This window comes from Salvelinus fontinalis, chromosome 38 (assembly GCF_029448725.1).
Source record: "Salvelinus fontinalis isolate EN_2023a chromosome 38, ASM2944872v1, whole genome shotgun sequence".
NCBI lineage: Eukaryota > Metazoa > Chordata > Actinopteri > Salmoniformes > Salmonidae > Salvelinus > Salvelinus fontinalis.
The window spans coordinates 6,452,800-6,474,125 of record NC_074702.1 but is presented as its reverse complement, the minus strand read 5'-3'; the positions used below and the strand labels follow the sequence as shown (position 1 = coordinate 6,474,125).

General features: G+C 44.0%; 2 protein-coding genes across 2 annotated transcripts in view; both read right to left on the bottom strand.

Annotated features, from left to right (window-relative positions):
- Positions 1-779: 779 nt before the first annotated feature.
- LOC129837073 (cytohesin-2) lies at positions 780-8,928 on the bottom strand. Its single transcript, XM_055902976.1, has 12 exons — positions 8,732-8,928; positions 7,059-7,209; positions 6,541-6,607; positions 6,265-6,383; positions 6,091-6,171; positions 5,813-5,925; positions 5,588-5,736; positions 5,170-5,281; positions 4,025-4,101; positions 3,805-3,876; positions 3,566-3,720; positions 780-3,460 (listed from the first exon to the last, which is right to left on the bottom strand). The coding sequence occupies exons 1-12, from the start codon at positions 8,796-8,798 to the stop codon at positions 3,373-3,375; spliced, it is 1,251 nt and encodes a 416-aa protein (XP_055758951.1). The 5' UTR covers positions 8,799-8,928; the 3' UTR covers positions 780-3,372.
- A 3,256-nt stretch (positions 8,929-12,184) lies between these two features.
- The window catches only part of LOC129837072 (sphingosine kinase 2-like), a 28,426-nt gene continuing 19,284 nt past the window's right edge, over positions 12,185-21,326 (bottom strand). Inside the window, exons 6-8 of the mRNA XM_055902975.1 lie at positions 20,153-20,356; positions 17,691-19,302; positions 12,185-17,312 (exon numbers count right to left, since the gene is read on the bottom strand). Coding sequence (XP_055758950.1) covers positions 17,250-17,312; positions 17,691-19,302; positions 20,153-20,356 — 1,879 coding nt within the window. The 3' untranslated portion in view covers positions 12,185-17,249. The remainder of the gene's footprint in view (positions 17,313-17,690; positions 19,303-20,152; positions 20,357-21,326) is intronic.

Here is a 21,326-nt window from a genome sequence, read left to right as displayed (position 1 = left end):
TCAATTCCTAAACGGTGGGTCAAGACCCAATTGGGCCATGGCCAGCTTGTCATGGGTCATGGCTGGATTTGGTCTGGGTTGTAGGGTTGTCTATATTTGGTGGGTCACACCATAGATTTAGATCAACCTCGCATCATTGAATCTGTCCCATTACATCTGTGAGAGCATGGACAGCGCCATTGAAGCCATCTCCATTTTGAAGCAGTCCATTTTCTTCTGTGAATTGGCAAACAAACTGAGTGTCCACACTGCCACCTATACTGTGTTGTTAAAACAGATATAAAGCCAAGGTTGGCGATTTACTGTCACCTGCAGTTATGGAACGCTTGCTCACAAGTATAATTAATTGGCTGATCCCACCTGATTACCCAGATGGAATCATGTGATCCTTCCTTAACCCATAGAAAGTCCCACCCAGTTGACTACTTCAAAATGGTGCCACCCATGCTAAAACAACCTTTAGGGCCCTAGAGTCATTATCTATGGGTCATGCAAACACTTGGGCTATAAGTGGGTAACATTTAGGATTGCAAAATTCCAGGAACTTTCAATAAATTCCTTGGTTTTCCACAAATCCTGGTTGGATTTCCTGCTTATTCTGGGAAATCGCCAACCGGAATTTCAGGAAAACCAGGGAATTTATTGAAAGTTCACAGAATTTTGCAACCCTAGTCACAATGGAAAAAAAGGTCTGGGGAATACCGTTCACTGTAACAAAAACATTTAGAATTTGATCTGCCAACATTTGTAAACTAAGTCTAATAATAATCACTCAAACACACAGTTCACTTTTTATTGTTTTACAACAGTTGACTGGCACCCGTGTACCATGGTTTTGTTTTTGCTACATATAGCACAGATGACCTATCCATCTTTACATTGCTGTAAAACAAAAAGAAATACTAAATCAAACACTATCCCAGGAAGTAGTGGTGGTGGGGTCTGGGGGACAGAAGTAGTGATGTTGGGGTCTGGGGGACAGAAGTATTCATTAGTGTCCTTTCTCACAAAAGTCTGTCTCTTTGTTGAGTTGGAACAGTGTGACATCCCAACTCCATTTTGGCAACTTTGCACTTCAAGAATACCCAGATAGGTCTACTGTGATTCAGTATTGTGTAGTGTACAGCAGCCCTGCCTGTAGATTGGCTCACCGCTGTGTGTCTGTCACAACAAACACTCAAAGAATAACTAGAGAAGACTAAGAGATAATTTTTTTGTACCTATACTTTCCTATGTAAACAACATTTAGTAAAACTTCTGTAGTTGTCAGAGCTGGAAGTGATCAAAATATGGATTTGTAAAGCCTTCATCACAACCAGTGAGGATGATGCAGGACAGCCTGGCCACCACTGGAAGCTACTACAGATAGTTAGTATTGCCAATCTAAAAAGATACAGCTCTTTAAAGCCTGTATAATGCTTAAATATTGATAAAGTGCAGCAGACAATCCTAATTCTGCATTTTCCATATTCAGTCTACTGAAATGTTAATCCAATGACAAACAACTACTGCAAATATCTACAAGTCAATTCAGGCATAATGTATCATTAGACATGTATCCTTAACATTGTTATTCATTCAATACATTTGAATATGTCAGCGATTACATAATATTGAAAGATATATTAGTGCTCCATGTTTGTTGTCCTTTTCAATTCAATCACATTAAGAGGAATCTGATGCCTTTTCCTGGCTTGACTGATGATTTAACTTCAGAATCATCATTTCAGTTCTCATATTAGACAGGTCGTTTCAGACTTATCATAGGGTGATGTCCCAATAACCACCCATAGCTTGCTTTCCTTTTAGATCACAGATCTGACAGGATTGGATGGGCATCAGTATTATGAAGGACACCTATCCAGCCCTTTCACATATCCATGATGGTTATGGTTGAAAGAAAGCCATTACAGGCGTCTGGGACACGTTTGTGCTTCAGTGAGCCTCATTCATTCAGGCTCTTAGAGGGTAATAGAGGTTCCTTCAGGACGGTGCAACATTATCAACAGTACAGATAGAAATAGAATGTATAGAACTGACAAGATTCCCTGTTCCATACCACACAGAACCATGCCTGTTCTATACTAAACATTTTTATCCAAATTGTTTTGTGATATCATCACTCTCCTGTCCTGAATAATCTAAATGTTCCAATTGGAGGTTGATTCTATTGTGTCAACAGGGAACACTAACAATCTTTCTCAAATGCACCCAACACTAACACGAGTCTGGTCCATCTGTGTGTATGGAGGTTTAACCCTCATCTCCACATGCAGTTCCACAGTAGCTTACAAAACAAAAAATGAAACAAACAAAAATAAACAATAAATTAAATCTGTGTGTTGTAAACAATATTCTAACAAGTATTTACAAGAAAAATGAAGTATACGTTGTAATAAGCTGCCGTTGTAACTTCTTAAAACCCACTGTAGCGTATTATAGAGTTGGGTTTAACAGTTTACATGTCTGTATGAGGGAGTTTATTAACAGTCTTGTGAAGGAAACACCAGTGGTCATTGACATGAGTCGTCGTCTTTAGTGTTCACTGCTCAATTGTTGCCTTATTGGTCAGTTTTTCTGGGAACATTTCCCGTAGATGGTTGATCATAACAAATTTAACATGGATGACATTTTTATGGTCTAAGGCTAAGCAGTAAGGACCAGCGCCATCTCCTTCATAGAGGCTACAGTATTAAAGTGGGACTTTGATAATGCTGATAGAGACATGCTAACCTGGAGCCAAGAAGTTAGAGTACAGCACAGCAGACAACTAGGGCTGCATCTTAACAGGTTTTAAAGTGGCTTCCTCAGCCGCCGGGCATTCTGTCCTTCACACAGTGACCGGTTAGAACTGGACCAGTTGGAAACACACTGGTCCGTTGCCCCAATGTTAGATCAGTTACAGATGGAGAGGAAGTCACTTCAGACTGATGAGTTGCAGCCTGTTTGTGATGGAAGGTTGTGGCCCTGCTTGCTACCCTGATTAAAATACATATTTATTTCACAGTTCACTTCAACGTCACGGAAAAGAAGGGAGGAGGAGAGGTGTAGTGACGAGAAGGGGGCATTGAGTGAGTCAACTAACTGTGCAGTATGTAGGGTAGTAGTGGACACTTCGTAGTGCGGTGGCGTACAGATCAGCCGCTAGCAACAACAGACAGTAGTGGATGAGTGGTGAACTCCTGAACTGCCTGTTTGTGCTGGCCAGTCTCTTAAACAGGATAGCAACAAGTCCTCCTCACAAAGAAAGAGGAAATAAAAGTGAGGAATGGAATGAATCTAGGGAGGAGAGAAAGGCTTGTGTCCCATGTTGGAATGAGAGATGAAGAGGTGGAGGAGGGGATGAAGAGGAGAGAGGAAGAAGGGAATGTTCTACGGTTGTTCCTCATTCTTCTTTAAAGATATGCGTTTCTTCCTGGCAGCCAGCATCTCATAGAAGGGGTCCACGCTGACCGCAGAGCTGGAGAGAGGGATGGAAGAAACAGAATAGAAGAATGTTGCATTTCTAAATGTATCCATCCATACACCCTACTCTCCCTTCATGCCTGCCTCCCTCCCTACGTACTTGATGTGGTGGATCCATTCGTCTTTCTCCTCAGGTGTGGGGGCAGAGATGCGGTACACGTTGTGGTTCCCCTCCACCACTCTGCCGTCTGCCTCCGTCTTACAGGCCTTGATCAGCTGACCACGGTTGTTGGGGATGTACAGCTCAAAGCAGTTCTGGGAGGGAAGAGCAGGAGTCAGGAGAAATGGTGCAGTGATCATGTCCTATGTTGACATTCTAAATGTATTGATAAGACTCACAGGTTTCCTGGGGTCTTCAACCTCCCGGATACTCAGGTTCTCTAGGGGAATGATACCTCTAGGCTCCTTATCCTGAAGACACACATTATACACACTGTAGTACAGAACACTGATCCACGTTACAATGTTCTGTTACATAGCTCTTTACCCTCTCTGTACTGATTACATTTCCATCACATTGCTCTACAGTGGCACTTTGACAGCTATAATGTTGACTTACTGTAGTATACTCAAAGTAGTAAAGGCAGTTGTCTGTAAGAATGAACCATCTTCTTTTCCAGGTCTTCACCCGTCCTCCTGAAATACAAACAGACCAATAGAGGCATGAGACAGGGTGGTATCTGGAGGTTAGCAGAATACCAACTGGACTGGAGAAATTCATTCCACTTGACTGCTCCACATACTGAAGTAAATATTCCATTACTACACGTCACCTTCAGGATATTACAGTTATTCAGACGGCTTGTATAGCCTTACATGTCCAATGTTACTGTGCCTTTGTATGGCAATTCATCTCACACGGTAATATGTGACACCTAATGTCTGTCAAAAGGCATATGTGGACAATAACTTTTCTTCTATACTGCCTGTTGGCCGTTTTGGTTCCATAAGAATGATATTGTTTCTTATGGACCCATTCTCCCAGTACATACCTCCTGAGAAACAAGCGGCAGCAGCAGAGTGTGGAAATCACAGGGAGAAGCAGAGACAACAGGGACCAGAGGTTTCGGGGGGAGGGAGAGAAGGGTCGGGAGGGAGAAGACGGCAGAGATATTAGTGACAAACAGATCACAGACCCCACCATGCAAGAGAAGACGGTTCAGACTGCCATGATGCAAGAGAGTGAAGTACTGAGGGAAGCTCCATGTAGAAGTCGCTCATAGACACATATCTAGGATCAGTTTACTGTGGCCCAATCCTAATCTTAGTGGAGAAAACACAAACTGATCTTATATGAGAATCCAAGGGCAGCTCCCTCAGTATGGACAATTCTGTCTATTTACACATCATGCAGTCTTAAGATCATAATACATGGACGATGTTTTAGGCAACATTGCTGGACAACAAGTCTGGCAATATTGCCTCAGAACATTGGCGGTGTATCATTATCTTTAGTGTAAACCTGAGAGAGAAGGAAGCAGGCAAATAACAGCACGAAGCCTTAAGAGAGAGAGCACACAAGTTTACGCTCACTATCCAAAAACCCTGGGGCCGATCAGGACGCTTACAGACATTACAGAATGTTAATATGTTTTTAAGCCATCCAAATAATCAATATTTGGTTTTGAAACTACCTTGAGGTGATCGGCAGAGAGAAGCCGCAGTACCCCCTCCCACCACCCAGCGTCGCCACGGCCAACTCACCTAGTTTGAGGAGCCAGCCCTCTCTGTCGGGGTTGAAGAAGGTGTGTGTCAGGTCGTTCCCATCATCCTCAGGGATCTTGAAGGGCTCGTTCTTGATGCTGTCATAAAGATTCTGTGGTAGACAGAGACAAGAGGGACATTCAGAGGGGTTGGGTTAAATACAAAAGACAGATTTCAGTTGAATGCATTCAGTTTCTAACTGATTAGGTATCCCCCTTTCTTTCCATTGAGAGACAAACAGCAGGGAGATTCACTATAACACACTGATATTTTATCTGAACTAGAGCTTCATTCTGAACCCCTCCAAACTGATGAAAAAAGATAAACAATCACTCAGTCAAGAGCCAACGACACCTCACTTCCACAGAAACTCCCCTAGCCTCTCCCCATAGCTCCTAGGTTCCCCTCCCTCACTCACTCTGAGCAGGTCCTCTGGCAGGTCTCCACCCTCGTTGATGCCTCTGTTCATGGAGATGAAGCGGTCCAATCCAGGCTTGTCTCTCACGTTGGGGTTGTGGAGGCTGGTGTTCAGCATGATGATAGCAAACGACAGCACATAGCACGTATCTGAGGAGAGAGCGGAACCATAGGATGAGAAGTGGCTAGTAGACCTCGGTGTTATAACGACGGTAAGTGTGTGTACCAGTGCTCTGAAAGACCCCAGGGTTGCAGTGACAGTATCTCTGGGCAAAGGCCTCCATCATCCTGTCAATCTTCTGAGCCTCGCCAGGCAGACGGAAACTCCACAGGAACTGCCTGCAGGGGTCACACAATGGTCAGAGGCCAAAAGGTCAGAGAGAGAGCACTGGCTGCCATTGTAACAAAGATGCTGATGTAGTGTTTTTATCCTCTAGAATTTGAAATTGACGTACTGTTTTTTATTAAATGTCAGAGCTTATCATAGAGGACACCCCAGCTTACCGGAGAGCCTGGACCAGGTTGAGATCAGTGAACTCATGAAGGTCAACAAACGCCTGCAGAACCTTGAGATTAAAGTCCTCCCTACAGGAGAGAAGAGGAACGTAGACTTCTGATGCTGTTCAGCCCAACAATAACAAAGAAGAAAATAGCAAGGTGGAGAGAGGGAATGGTTACCTCTCTCCCAGGTAGTCTCCTATAGCAGTCTTGTTGAGTCCCTCTCCTTTGTACAGGAACTGGGCAACATCCTCTTGAGTGTGTCTGAGCAACTCATTCTCCACCAGGAACACAATACCCTACACACACACAGAGAGAGAGAGGGTAACTAACATCAAAAGAGATGAAAACGCTCAAGATATTGATGAGAAGACAGACAGTAAAAGAGAGTGGTTGGGGGGGGGTGTAGCGTGAAGCTGATCAGATTTATGTATCCATTCCATGTCCCCTTTTCACCTTTTTGGGGTCCATGTTAAACTTCTTCCTTCCCATGGCCACATGCCTGTTCTTCTGTAGAGTTTTACTGCAGGGAGGAAAGACAAGGAGTGGATCTCATTCAACACAATACCTCTCCATCAATTATACATACAGATAGAGGGTAATGGAGGGGACAGAGTGGGGAAGTCACACAAAAATAGCTCGTAGAAGTGCTAAATTGACTGAAGACACAATCTCATTTGCAGCTATGACCTGGGGAAGTTGCCGTGGAGAGGAGAATAGTCGAAGAAGCCAATAGGAAGCTATATATTTTTACATAAACTTAAAAGTGAAATTGCCATAGATGCAATATTGAGTAAATGCAGAGGTAACCTGAATGCATAGGAAGTTATTTTGGGAAACACGGCAGTCACATGGACTCTCTCTAATCATCCCATTATAATTCAACTTCAGATACACCAGGGGGGAGGGACTGTGCTACACACTGAATAATGGAACTGAAATATTCAGGGGAACAATCTGTGTGTTTTTCTCACCTGCCCTCTGTGCTGGTCTCCAGTCCCTCCACCTCTATGATGGCCTCTCTGAGCTCATCTCTGAGCCTCTGGATCTCCTGCAGCAGAGCTCCCTTCCTCCGACGGATGTCCTCCAGCTCAGAGCGCTCCTCTGGACTCAGGTCTACCGGGACTGTAGGAAAGGAGGGAGAAGAGGGGTGAGAGAATAAAGAGATGGATGGGGATAGAAAAACAGGGAGCATGGAAATGGGAGAGAATGGGAAAATGGTGGGGACAGAGAGAACTAGGTTAAAATTGACCTGAAACATGACAGTATTCAAAGTCTGTTTGCTACTGTGCATTTCCAAGATGCTTTGAGTTTCTTACCGAAAACAATAAGAAGTTTGAGTAAAAAACATGTTTTCCAAAACTAGTCATATCCAATCCCATGTTCCAAACCATTGTTCAATTTCCCCTGTCTCTCCCCTCTCTATTCTTGCTTGTTTCTCCACTCACTGACCTGTACCTAATTCCTCCATTTCGCTTGTCTAGTCAAATGGAAACGTGTAGAAAATCAGGCGGTTGATGACGTGCTTTTCATTGCAGCCTTGATATACTGGAGCACTCAACCTTACAGCCTATTCATCGATAAAGAAAAGTTCACAAAGCTCAGAAAACCAAATTGTCTGGCACAGAAGTAGCCTATCCACACGGAACAGAAGTACTGTAGATAAGAAAAACAAGTTTAAAATCAAATAAGCCGAAACACTGGCTGCAAGGCTTTCACTTTGAAACATTCCATGGAATCCTGACAATCTCTAATGTGACAGTGGGAGTGGTTAGACATGAAAAATACTAGTTGGGGACAGAGATAAGAGATCTGCATAAAACAAATATGTTTACTGTTGGCGCTGCATATGTGAACTATGCAGGACAATTTGCAACAAAAAAAAGTATTAATTCCAAATGACACTTCTCTAGCTACTGTCAATCCTCAGATGTTTTCAACTAAAGTAATGAAATGGATTAGGCGTGTTATCAGTGCTGCACTGATTTTTGTAGCTTCTTCGCTCAGAAGATAGATGTTTTTTCTAACACAGCACTAACACACCTATTTAGACTAATTATCAAGCCACTATCTAACTAGTTGTATCAGGTCAGGTGTGTTAGTGCTGGGCTGGAACAACGATGTGCAGTCCTTTGGGTCCCCAGCCTGGAGTTGAAAAATAGCGGCGACAGTATCGCTGCAAACCACAGTATTACCTCGGTAGAGTGACCAACCACTACAGTATAACTAACGAGCTAGCTAAGTTATTCAATGTTTTGATTCTTGACGGACAGTGGGTAGGTTTAACGTGAAATAGTAATCAATACTGTAATGAATAACGTCAGTTAGCTATTTGGATGAGTGGTCAAACTACAATAAGTAGTTAGTTACAACTAGTTACCCTGTAAGCCTAAAGAGTTAGCTAGCTTGCTAACTAGCGAGGTAACGTTAGCCAGTACTGTATTATTAGCTTACGTCGACTGCGGTTGTATGGGACTCTCATATGAGAAACATGCAGTACATTATAATGCATGCATACAACGCTAATATTGTTTAGTGACAACTGTGCTTGTGTAGTGAAATACCTGCTGTTACAACTAGCTGGGTAGCCAGTTAGGCGGCTAGCTGAGTGTCATTATAAGCGAAGCGTTAGCGTAGCGATACTTACTGTAGTCCAGGTCATCCATTTTTGGCGCTTTGCTTTTAGGCATAAATATTTCAGAGTCGACTGTCATTCAATAAATGAAAAAGTAATGGATATATATGAAAATATATCCTCCAAATAAAAAGGAAATAAATAAATAACCAGCCTTGCGTACCGAAACCTGGGGCACAGACAAAGGAGGTGGTGGTACAGGAAGTGACGCAAACTTTTTGTTATAAATAAACACGTCCTCACTTTCGGCCATTTTTGTAAGGAACTTTTGAACCCAGAAAGAAGCCACACAACCAAAGACACTGATAACAAGCCACTTTCATATGTAACACAAACATCTGAGGTTGTTTTGGCCAATATAGTAGAACTTGGTTTCTTTCCCAATAACTGCCTGGAAAAGGGGTCACTGTATGTTTTTTATTAAAGGTTCAATGCAGCCGTTTTTATCTCAATATCAAATCATTCCTGGGTAATAATTTAAATCAAATCAAATTTTATTGGTCACATACACATTTGTAGCAGATTTTATTGCGGGTCCAACAGTGCAGTAGTATCTAACAATTCACAACAATACACACAAATCTAAAAGTAAAATAATGAAATTAAGAAATATATATATATTTGATCGAGCAATGTTGGAGTGGCATTGACTAAAATACAGTAGAATAGAATACAGTATATACATATGAGATTAGTATATTAAGTACCTTACTGTGATGATTTTTGTTCATTTTAATTGAAAACAAACTAAAATAACTTTTTAGCAAAGAGTAATTTCACAAACAAGAATTTGGCTTGGACTGTCTGGGAGTGGTCTTAGTGGGGTGAAAAAAAACGTGCTGTTATTGGCCAAAAAAGTTTGGCACTCTCTTTCTTATTGATCTTTCTTGTTAAGATTGAATCCTACTACACCGGCTCTCACGCTCGTCGGATGTGGCAGGACTTGAAAACTATTACAGACTATAAAGGTAAACCCAGACGCGAGCTGCCCAGTGATGCAAGACTTCGAGGCAAGCAACACTGAAGCAAGCACGAGAGCACCAGTTGTTCTGGACGACTGTATGATAACGCTCTCGATAGCCAATGTGAGCAAGACCTTTAAACAGGTCAACATTCACAAAGCCACGGGGCCAGACGGATTACTAGGACGTGTACTCAAAGCATGCACAGACCAACTGGCAAGTGTCTTCACTGACATTTTCAACCTCTCCCTGACCGAGTCTGTAATACCTACATGTTTCAAGCAGACCACCATAGTCCCTGTGCCCAGGAAGCGAAGTTAACCTGCCTAAATGATTACCACCCCGTAGCACCCACATTTGTAGCCATGAAGTGCTTTAAAAGGCTGGTCATAGCTCACATCAACAGCATCCTCCCAGATACCCAAGACCTACTCCAATTCGCATACCGCCCCAATTGCACTCCACACTGCCCTTTCCCACCTGGACAAAAGGAACAACTATTTGAGAATGCTGTTCATTGACTACAGCTCAGTGTTCAACACCATAGTGCCCACAAAGCTCATCACTAAGCTAAGTACCCTGGGACTAAACATCTCCCTCTGCCACACTGATCCTCAACACTGGGGCCCCTTAGGGGTGTGTACTTAGTCCCCTTCTGTACTCCCTGTTCACCCACGACTGCGTGGCCAAGCACGACTCCAACACCATCATTAAGTTTGCTGATGACACAACAGTGGTAGGCCTGATCACCGACAACGTTGAGACAGCCTATAAGGAGGTCAGAGACCTGGCAGTGTGGTGCCAGGACAACAACCTCTCCCTCAATGTGAGCAAGACAAAGGAGCTGATCGTGGACTACAGGAAAAGGCGGGCCAAATAGGCCCCCATTAACATCGACGGGGCTGTAGTGGAGCGGGTCGAGTTTCAAGTTCCTTGGTGTCCACATCACCAACAAACTATCATGGTCCAAACACACCAAGACAGTAGTGAAGAGGGCACGACAACACCTTTTCCCCCTCACGAGACTGAAAAGATTTGGCATGGGTCCCCAGATCCTCAAAAAGTTCTGATCCCCTCCATTTGTTTTGTACCTTGTTGCTTCTTGCTGTTTATTATCTATGAATAGTCACTTCACCCCTCCCTACATGTACAAATTACCTCAACTAACCTGTACCCCCGCACATAGACTCAGTACCGGTACCCCCTGTATATAGCCTTGTTGTTGTTATTTTGTGTTACTTTTTATTTTTTACTTTAGTTTATTTGGTAAATATTTTCTTAATTCTTTCTTGAACTACACTGTTGGTTAAGGGCTTGTAAGTAAGCATTTCACAGTTAGGTTTACACTTGTCGTATTTGGCGCATGTGACAAATAACGTTTGATTTTGATTTGCCTATTAACTAATTTACCACATGGTGACGTCACCATGGAAAGGCCAAAGCTCCATCCCACCAAAACAGGCTGAAATTTTTTGCAGTATTTTCAAACAGCTCTTTCACTAAAAGGGCATTATCCAAATTTTGACAGTATTATTCCAACTTCAGCTTGGAAATATATGTAAAACACCAAAAAACTAGTTTTTGACTGCACTAGGCCTTTAATGATTAGGTGAGGGACAATGTTCAGCACTTACTTCCTTATCATCACTGAGAAAAGGTCAGGAGATGTGACCTCTCAAAGGGCAGACCTGCAGATCACATGGGCAGCTACATGATTATGTAATGTACTCTGGAGTGTCAAGTAACTCCTAATACAATTTGGACCTAGGGAAAACATATGCCAATATAGGTTTTTGCCTGACAAATGTCCAACACAAAAGGATGAGACATTGGTCTTTATAAAGACCCCCACCATGGATGAGTGTCCAGAAAGGGTAAACACATCCTTTCTTCAGGTGATCCAGAAATGATCGTATTGTGAGAAGGGAAGGTTCCCTCCCTGTCACGTGTTTGCAATCCAACCTTGTCAATTCAGTGATTACCTAAGGAAGGTAGCATTTCAATGTATTCGATCATTCTCTATGAGATACAACAAAGACAGACATATGAGTTTCAGGCTGGTTCAGGGATCAGATATCAAAAGGAAGGAGAGCCTACTTCAAAGAAGAGAGGAAGGAGGGAGGCCATGGGAAGAGGAGGAGGAGCAAGGGGGTGGCAATAACAAGACACTGTGGCAGGGGTAGATTAGTCAGAGGAGAGGGAGAGAGGGGGATGGAGGAAAAGGTTCTGAGGCATCAGCTTCCTTGTTTATCAGCGAACTGACACGTATTAAATCAGCGGACAGGCACTAGGGCTAGACTTTGTTATTAAGTAACGTTTCAAACAATGATCTTCCAGATAAATATGCTAAGAATGTTGTCGGTAGGATTATTTTTCCTCTGTTAAAGCAAATCAATGCCACATGTACTAAACAGATACGCCAAGTCTTTCCATAAACAACAAAAACATGTTGGGTACTCCTGAGGGGGGGTCGATGCAAGGAAAATAACATTTTCTAAAGATAGACAAGTTTACAAGATACATTTATTATTTTAAGGGAAAAACATTTTAAAAACAATATATAACTATGAACTGTACATTATATGTATATATTTTCATTTTAGTAATAATTACAAGTTTATTACAGGCCAATCCATCTATAGACAATACATCTTACTGGCATTAGCAAGGGGTCACACCTCGGGTTGCAAAATTCAGTTAACCAGGGAATTTATTGAAAGTTTTCCTGAAATCCCGGTTGTAGGACCCTGGTCACAGACACTGAGCAGTACATCAGGTTTCCATTGTCACAGCGAGTCTCTTAAAATTGAGAGTGAATAGTTTTGTAATTATTTGTCATAATGCACTGACACCAGCCCGAGAACCCCCATCTAGTCTTGTGAAATGTTTTATCCTCAGACCATAGATAGATGTCACGTTCCTGACCTATTTCTGTTAGTTTGTTGTATGTGTTAGTTGGTCAGGACGTGAGTTTGGGTGGGCATTCTATGTTTTCTGTTTCTATGTTGGTTTAAGGGTTGCCTGGTATGGCTCTTAATTAGAGGCAGGTGTTTGGCGTTTTCCTCTAATTGAGAGTCATATTAAGGTAGGTGTTTTCACACTGTTTGTTTGTGGGTGATTGTCTCCTGTGTCAGTGTTTGTCGCACCATACGAGACTGTTCGGTTTGTTTGTACATCGTTCTTTTTATGTAGTCTATTTTCCCTGTTCGTGCGTTCTTCATGTTATATGTAAGTTCGTCGTCTAGGTCTGTCTTCATCGTTTATTATTTTGTAGGATATCAAGTTTAGTTTGTTATAGTGTTTTTCCCGTCTTGGTTAATAAATCATTATGTATTCAACACCCGTTGCGTTTTGGTCCTCCGATCCTTCTCTCTTCTCCTCGTCTGAGGAGGAGGATTACGACACCCGTTATAATAGAAGGAAGCTTGGTGTATATCCTGTCAATTTACCTTGCATGACCAGGGATGGACAGCTTTGGTCTAGGGACCAAGGCCCCGTTTGAAATGAAATATTTCCCTTCCTTAAAGTAAATCACTGAAATTAACTAATTAGCGACACTGCATCAGCAAGGATTATATCACACAGCCTTCACCAATCAAGTCTTGTGATATCAGGGATTACTCAGAGGAAGGAGTAAAGGTTAGGAGGAAGGGCTGCATCTGAAAGTATTTGAACAGGGCCTAAAATTAGCAGGCAAGAGAACACAGAGGCCTTGAATTACTCAGACATGACTAATCCATATCAAGCGGCAGGGGTACTGTGGACCAAACAGCCCCGAGCAGTCAAACATGGCATAACTGATTGATACATGCTCATGAGATTAAATTCCTGACATATTAAATTTGTTCCGGTCACAATTACAAAAGAATCATATGTTTTTGAGGTTAACTAAAACACCCGTTCAACATAGACATACTAGGTACAGTTGAAGTTGGAAGTTTACATACAGCCAAATACATTTAAACTCAGTTTTTCACAATTCCTGACATTTAATCCTAGTAAACATTCCCTGTTAGGATCACCACTTTATTTTAAGAATGTGAAATGTCAGAATAATAGTAGAAATAATAATTTATTTCAGCTTTCATCACATTCCCAGTGGGTCAGAAGTTTACATACACTTAATTAGTATTTGGTAGCATTACCTTTAAATTTTTTAACTTGGGTCAAACGTTTCGGGTAGCCTTCCACAAGCTTCCCACAATAAATTGGGTGAATTTTGGCCCATTCCTCCTGACAAGAGCTGGTGTAACTGAGTCAGGTTTGTAGGCCTCCTTGCTCGCACACGATTTTTCAGTTCTGCCTACACATTTTCTATGGGATTGAGGTCAGGGCTTTGTGATGGCCACTTCAATACCTTGACTTTGTTGTCCTTAAGCCATTTTGCCACAACTTTGGAAGTATGCTTGGGGTCATTTGTCCATTTGGAAGACCCATTTGCGACCAAGCTTTAACTTCCTGACTGATGTCTTGAGATGTTGCTTCAATATATCAACAATTTTCCTTCCTCATGATCAAATCAAATGTATTTATATAGCCCTTCTTGCATCAGCTGATATATCAAAGTGCTGTAAAGAAACCCAGCCTAAAACCCCAAACAGCAAACAATGCAGGTGTAGAAGCACAGTGGCTAGGAAAAAACTCCCTAGACAGGCCAAAACCTAGGAAGAAACCTAGAGAGGAACCAGGCTATGAGGGGTGGCCAGTCCTCTTCTGGCTGTGCCAGGTGGGGATTATAACAGAACATGGCCAAGAAGTTAAAATGTTCATAAATGACCAGCATGGTCAAATAATAATAATCACAGTAGTTGTCAAGGGAGCAACAAGTCAGCACCTCAGGAGTAAATGTCAGTTGGCTTTTCATAGCCAATCATTGAGAGTATCTCTACCGCTCCTGCTGTCTCTAGAGTTGAAAACAGCAGGTGAAGCATGATGCCATCTATTTTGTGAAGTGCACCAGTCCCTCCTGCAGCAAAGCACCCCCACAACATGATGCTGCCACCCCATGCTTCACGGTTGGTTGGTGTTCTTCGGCTTGCAAACCTCTCCCTTTTTCCTCCAAACATAACGATGGTCATTATGGCCAAACAGTTCTATTTTTGTTTCATCAGACCAGAGGACATTTCTCCAAAAAGTACAATCTTTGTCCCCATGTGCAGTTTCAAACCGTAGTCTGGCTTTTTTATGGCGGTTTTGGAGCAGTGGCTTCTTCCTTGCTGAGCAGCCTTTCAGGTTATGTCGATATAGGACTCGTTTTACTGTGGATATAGATACTTTTGTACCTGTTTCCTCAAGCATCTTCATAAGGTCCTTTGCTGCTGTTCTGGGATTGATTTGCACTTTTGGCACCTTCCTGAGCGGTATGACGGCTGCGTGGTCCCATGGTGTTTATACTTGTATACTATTGTTTGTACAGATGAACGTGGTACCTTCAGGCATTTGGAAATTGCTCCTAAGTATGAACCAGACTTGTCGAGGTCTACAATTTTTTTTCTGAGGTCTTGGCTGATTTCTTTTGATTTTCCCATGCTGTCAAGCAAAGAGGCACTGAGTTTGAAGGTAGGCCTTGAAATAAATCCACAGGTACACCTCCAATTGACTCAAATGATGTCAATTAGCCTATCAGAAGTTTCGAAAGCCATTACATAATTTCCCAAGCTGTTTAAAGGCACAGTCAACTTAGTTTATGTAAACCTCTGACCCACTGGAATTGTAATACAGTGAATTATAAGTTAAATAATCTGTCTGTAAACAATTGTTGGATAAATTACTTGTGTCATGCACAAAGTAGATGTCCTAACCGACTTGCCAAACCTATAGTTTGTTAACAAGAAATTTGTGGAGTAGTTGAAAAACTAGTTTTAATGACTCCAACTGTATAGGCTACATCCCATTGAGAAAGCCATGTCTGAAATGTAAGCAATGATGAGTTGGGAGGCACAGCCTTGTCTGTGACTAGCTAAATCCTCAAGATGGTAATCAATCATTTACTGAGTTTATGTTGTCTGTTAAAGATTATAACTGTCTCCTATGGAAACGATCTGCTTGTCATGTGGTAAATAGCACCAGCAAGACAAGTACATCTTGTTCCTTTAAACAGCAATCTTTATCTAAGAGATAGAATCCAATCGAGTGTTGATTTTCTGCAGCTGCATAACACATCAGAATCGACTCAATTAAAACCGACTACAACAGAGCTATGTAAAAAGGCAGTTTACACATGTGGAACTAGTGACTATTTGCTGAAAACAACCAGCATTCTGGGTCTTTGTGAGACTTTCAGAGGATTCCGTGACAACATACATGAAACTTGATCAAGCAACAGTCTCATGTTCACTGTGTTGCAACTTCATAATCTAGCATCATCATCATCATCATGCACCCCTTTTGCTAAGAAAAACAGGCAAATGCACTATACACCATGATGGCTACTGTTCAACAGTCCCGTCTACCCTACTATTGTGGAATACCCGTGTAAAAGGACTCAATGAGCTTTATATTTATTTCAGTGTTGATCTAACTTTACTGGTTTATTCTAGGAGTAATCATCTCCATGGGATTGCTAATAAACTTCCTTTGTTCACAGATATTTCATACACACCAATACAAACTTAACTAACACCACAGTATGCTCATCAGCTTTGCTTTGTTTTTCCTGTAGTGGACGGTCCCTTCTGATATACCTGGATGGCAGAGGAGGCTGGTGGGAGGAGCTGTATGAGGTCATTGTCATGGCTGGAATGGAATAAATAGAACGGAGTCAAACATGGGGTTTTGTATGGGTTTGATACCGTTCCATTAATTCCATTCCAGTCTTTACAATGAGCCCGTCCTCCTATAACTCCTCCCACCAGCCTCTGGTGAATGGAGATTTGCAGTCGCAGGTTTAGGCTTCTTATATAAGACAGAAAGGGAAAGGTCACAGGAGTTGTACTTTAAGGCATTACAGGGAAGGACGGAGGTTCCAATACGGAAGGGGATCTACATTTGCATGAGGGTGTGGCTCCCTCTGAAATAGATCTAGAACTGTTCTAGTATAGTTCTGATATAGAACTAGAACTGTTCTAGGACAGCTTTGATAGTTCTGATATAGAACTAGAACTGTTCTAGGACAGCTTTGATAGAGAACAAAGAAATCTGAACTCTCTCTGTAAGGCAAGGTCAGGAAATGTGCATCTCTGCATGCCATTTGTGCATACTAGAATGTATACACCACACACATGCACTGAATACACACTCCACCATACACATTCAACTTGTCCCCCCCCTATTTTGTTCCCATGGCTATGCAGGTACAGGCTTCTCAGGATAAACGGAGTGTAATCCAACAGCTGTGCAACAAAGCTCGTTTTCATCCGTTTTTAAAATTCTCTATTAATCCCTCGGCTTGCGTCCTGCACCGCCGCTCTGCTCAGCAGGTGATCCCTTCCATTAAACCCCAGAAATGATTCGGTCTATTTTCAGTCTGAGGATTTTTTTCTCCCCTTTCTCTGTGAACGTAGATGGCAACAGAGATTATATAATTGGAGAGAGCGCCGTATCAGCTGATCTGGTCAGCCAATCCCTTGTCAGAATCGGGTGATCTTCACTCCAGAGTCGCCGACAATGAGCCGGGACATAGAGGGATGGACCTGAGGGAGACAAACCGATAGAGTGATTAGTATAATACTTTAGAGAAGGGAACTAAAGTGTATAGAAGTGTATAATGTGGTTATTAATATACCAGAGAAAACATGAAAGCTAAACACAGAAGTCTAACAGCTTTGGTTGCACTGAAGTGATAGGCCATCATCAAGGGTTTAATATAATACAGGCAGAATACAGAGGGTAACATCGTACCAAAGACAATACACCAGTTCAGTACTATAGATGTGGAGTGGATTTACATGCACTTACGAGCTGGGGTTGTTAGTGAAAAGATTTAGAAAAAAAAGCTTTCGAAATCAGTTTTAAAATCTTAGCAACTGCCCTCCCCACTCCACTTTCTCACACTCCATTGCTCTCTCTACCTGTGCCTGCAGCGGGCCGTATGGCACCAGTTCCCCGTCCACAGTGAGTGTTCCTCGTAGGGAGAGGGGCTGCAGCCTGAAGGCCCTGGCTGGGACGTGGCTCACATAGGGGGAGCTGAGAGACAGGTGTGCCCCCCTCTCCATGGCCAGGAACAGACGGAGCAGGGTGGCTCTGGAGATCCCTGCCCGCACAAACGTCAGGTGGATCAGCCCGTCGTCAAACCTGGCTTGGGGGGCGGCGTGGAGGTCTGCCCCGAGATGGGACTGGTAGATGGCCAGCACAAGCACAAAGTCCCCCTCAATGGTCACCCAGTCCCGGGTCGGCAGGGCCTGGTCCAAGGGGGGCAGGAGGTCATCCCTGGGGGGGTTGAAAGGGAGTGAGACGGGGGGGCAGTTCTTGAGGGGTCCAGCAGGCTCTCCAATGTCAAAGGTAAAGGAGGGGGAGGGGGACTGGAGAGACGGGGAAGGGGAGGTAGAGTTGGGGGTGTTGGGGCGCGGAACGAGGTAGGAGGAGGAGTGGGGGGAGGCGCAGGACGGGGAGGAAGGGGGTGTGGGAGAGAGGGAGAGGGACAGGGACAGGGAGGGGAGTTTGGGGGGTAGGGAGTTGGAGTGGGGGTGGTGGAGGAGGGATAGGGGTCTGGGGCGGGATGCGTTCTGGTCCAGAGATTTGGGCTTGAAGGAGAAAGGAGAGTGTCTGAAGGGAGAGGATATGGTGAGGGCTCTCTCCCGGGCGATGTCCAGTGGGTAAGCTTCTTTCTGGAAGTATGTTCCGTTCAGATCCATCTCTTCTGCTCTGTACGAGGCTCCAGACACGGGGTCAGCCTCCTGGCTGAGGGGCTGGCTAAAGAAGGCGTTAGCTATCTGGCTGGAAGGGGCAGAGTTCTTCCTTAGAGCCAGTCTGGTCTGCTGGAGGTTGTCTGGGTACGAGTAACACCCCTCTGGGTCCTCGTTGGCCTCTCGCCCCATGTCCACCCCGTACCCCTCTCCAACCTCCTTCGCTTCCATCACCCCATCCACTGAGCCGCTGCTGCCTTCCCCATTCCTCACTCTCTCCTCTATATCCTCTATCACCCCTGAGTCCTGCTCCATCGTTCTGTTTTCTCTTTCCTCATCTGGCTTTTCTTCCATGTTCCTCGTCATCCCATCCTCCCTTCCCATCCTGCAATCTTCCCTTTCGTTCGACTCCGAACTCGTCCCAGATCTCTCCGAACTTGTCCCTGACCTCTCCGCCTCTCCCTCTCTATCCTCTGCCAAGCTACTCGCCCTGACCACCCCCGTTCCCCCTCCTCTGGCCCTCTCCCTCCTCCTCTCCCTCTCTCTCTGCCTCTCCATCTCTCTCTCCCTCTCCCTTTCCGTGTCTACCCTCCTCAGACTCCTCTGTTCGCTGAGGCCCATGTCAGAGCTGGTGCGTTGGATGGGGGTGTGGCAGAAGCCCTCCAGGCCCTCAGTGATGCTGCGGGACAGGGGTCTGCGCAGGGGCGGAGGAATGGCGTCTGGGGATGTGGCGACTATGGAGGGGGGCAGGTAGGACAAACGGCCCTTATAGGAGCGCAGGGAGGCCAGGCGGACCAGAGTGCCAAGGGTGAACCGTGCCGAGCCCAGACCCCGGTACCTGCAACATCACACCATTACAGCATTTAGTTACCAGGGCAACAACAGAGAACATAACACATTACTTATTCATTAGGAATAGGTGTGATCAAGAAGGTAGAGTGAAAGATTGCATGTACTTAATTTAAGGATGAGTGACCAAAGGCGAGCGCCCTGTCCCATCACCCTGGAAGCCTCTTCCCCAGAGTTAAAGAACCAAATCACGTTCTGCCCATGTGTTAGTTTACAGACATTCACCTCCCTTTACATTTCTCACTTTACTCAGCCTCTTCTGAACCCTTCCTATCAATCTTTTTGATAGAAATGACAGAGCCAACATCTCTGCCTCAAATTTCTGAACAGCTGATATAAAACCTGCAGCTATTTGAACCAACATTCCAAATAAATATAAATATTTATAGTATGTTAATTTAGGATGTAGGCTACAACTTAGTCTGTTGTAACTATTGCAGTAGCACATGTAGGAAGCTGTCTACACATTGTACTGGGGCAAACAATCTGCATTTAAACCACAAATCACGTACAACTAATTTCACTTCTCAATGATCATGCAAGTACTGCAAGATTTGACAATGACTGACTGAAATTTGCCTGAGTAGCCTGTTCCACTTCTGGGCAGCCGACCATTCAACTACTACTTTGACTGCCTCCTGCTTAGCCAATGTTCGCAACGATGATGGAAAAAAACGACCCTTCAGTGTACTGCTTGTGTTTGATAAGCTGTGTCAGCAGAGGGAGCAGTAAAATAGAGAATCTCGCACATGTGCAGTAGCTTCGTTTCTTTAGCTATCGGGAAGAGGACTCCAGAGAACTCGGCACCGCAGCCACGCCATTAACTTAAACACACACACCTCTCACTCTCGATGTCCACGTCAGACACAAAGCCCCAGGCCACAGACAGGAAGGAGAACATCCTTCTGGGAAGACCCGGACGGCCATTTTGAGAAGGGGCAGGGCTGGTTGTCACAGAGACCAAATCCATGGGCTTGACTCCGCCACGGCAGAGCTGAAAACAGCAGTTGAGGAGGAGAGGCTCCCGAAGGCACATGTCATAGCTGGGATGAAGAGAAAAGTAAGAGGGAAACAGTGGATAGAAGAGAATGGAGAAAGGGTGAGAATGTGGAGAGGAATGGAAAATACAGAGAGGAAAGGTGAGAGGAAAGAGGAAATGAATACTGTGTAATATAAGTAAACATAATGTTTATGACATACACAATCAGTGAATGTTATGTAGGTGGCCAAACAAACCATCGTAAAGACAACACAAGAGATAAGGAGAGAGAGATGAAAGAACAGTGTACTATATTGACTGGACTCATTTATTGACGTGTCTTCCAGAGATAAAGGAGAGAACTCTAGAAATAACAGGACATGAAGAGTGGGAGGGAATAGTGGGGGTAGGAGAAAGAGTAACCAGCAGGTAGCCTAGTGGTTAGAGTGTTGGGCCAGTAACCAGCAGGTAGACTAGTGGTTAGAGTGTTGGGCCAGTAACCAGCAGGTAGCCTAGTGGTTAGTGTGTTGGGCCAGTAACCAGCAGGTAGACTAGTGGTTAGAGTGTTGGGCCAGTAACCAGCAGGTAGCCTAGTGGTTAGAGTGTTGGGCCAGTAACCAGCAGGTAGACTAGTGGTTAGTGTGTTGGGCCAGTAACCAGCAGGTAGCCTAGTGGTTAGAGTTGGGCCAGTAACCAGCAGGTAGCCTAGTGGTTAGAGTTGGGCCAGTAACCAGCAGGTAGACTAGTGGTTAGAGTGTTGGGCCAGTAACCAGCAGGTAGACTAGTGGTTAGTGTTGGGCCAGTAACCAGCAGGTAGACTAGTGGTTAGTGTGTTGGGCCAGTAACCAGCAGGTAGCCTAGTGGTTAGAGTTGGGCCAGTAAGCAGCAGGTAGCCTAGTGGTTAGAGTTGGGCCAGTAACCAGCAGGTAGACTAGTGATTAGAGTGTTGGGCCAGTAACCAGCAGGTAGCCTAGTGATTAGAGTGTTGGGCCAGTAACCAGCAGGTAGCCTAGTGGTTAGTGTTGGGCCAGTAA

Excerpts from the sequence above, each read along its gene's own strand:
- LOC129837073 (XM_055902976.1), bottom strand. The coding sequence starts at position 8,798 with ATGACAGTCGACTCTGAAATATTTATGCCTAAAAGCAAAGCGCCAAAA. Across the intron at positions 7,210-8,731 it reads AATGGATGACCTGGACTACA|TCCCGGTAGACCTGAGTCCA; the intron begins GTAAGTATCGCT and ends CCTTTCCTACAG. Across the intron at positions 6,608-7,058 it reads GAGACCAGCACAGAGGGCAG|TAAAACTCTACAGAAGAACA; the intron begins GTGAGAAAAACA and ends TCCTCCCTGCAG.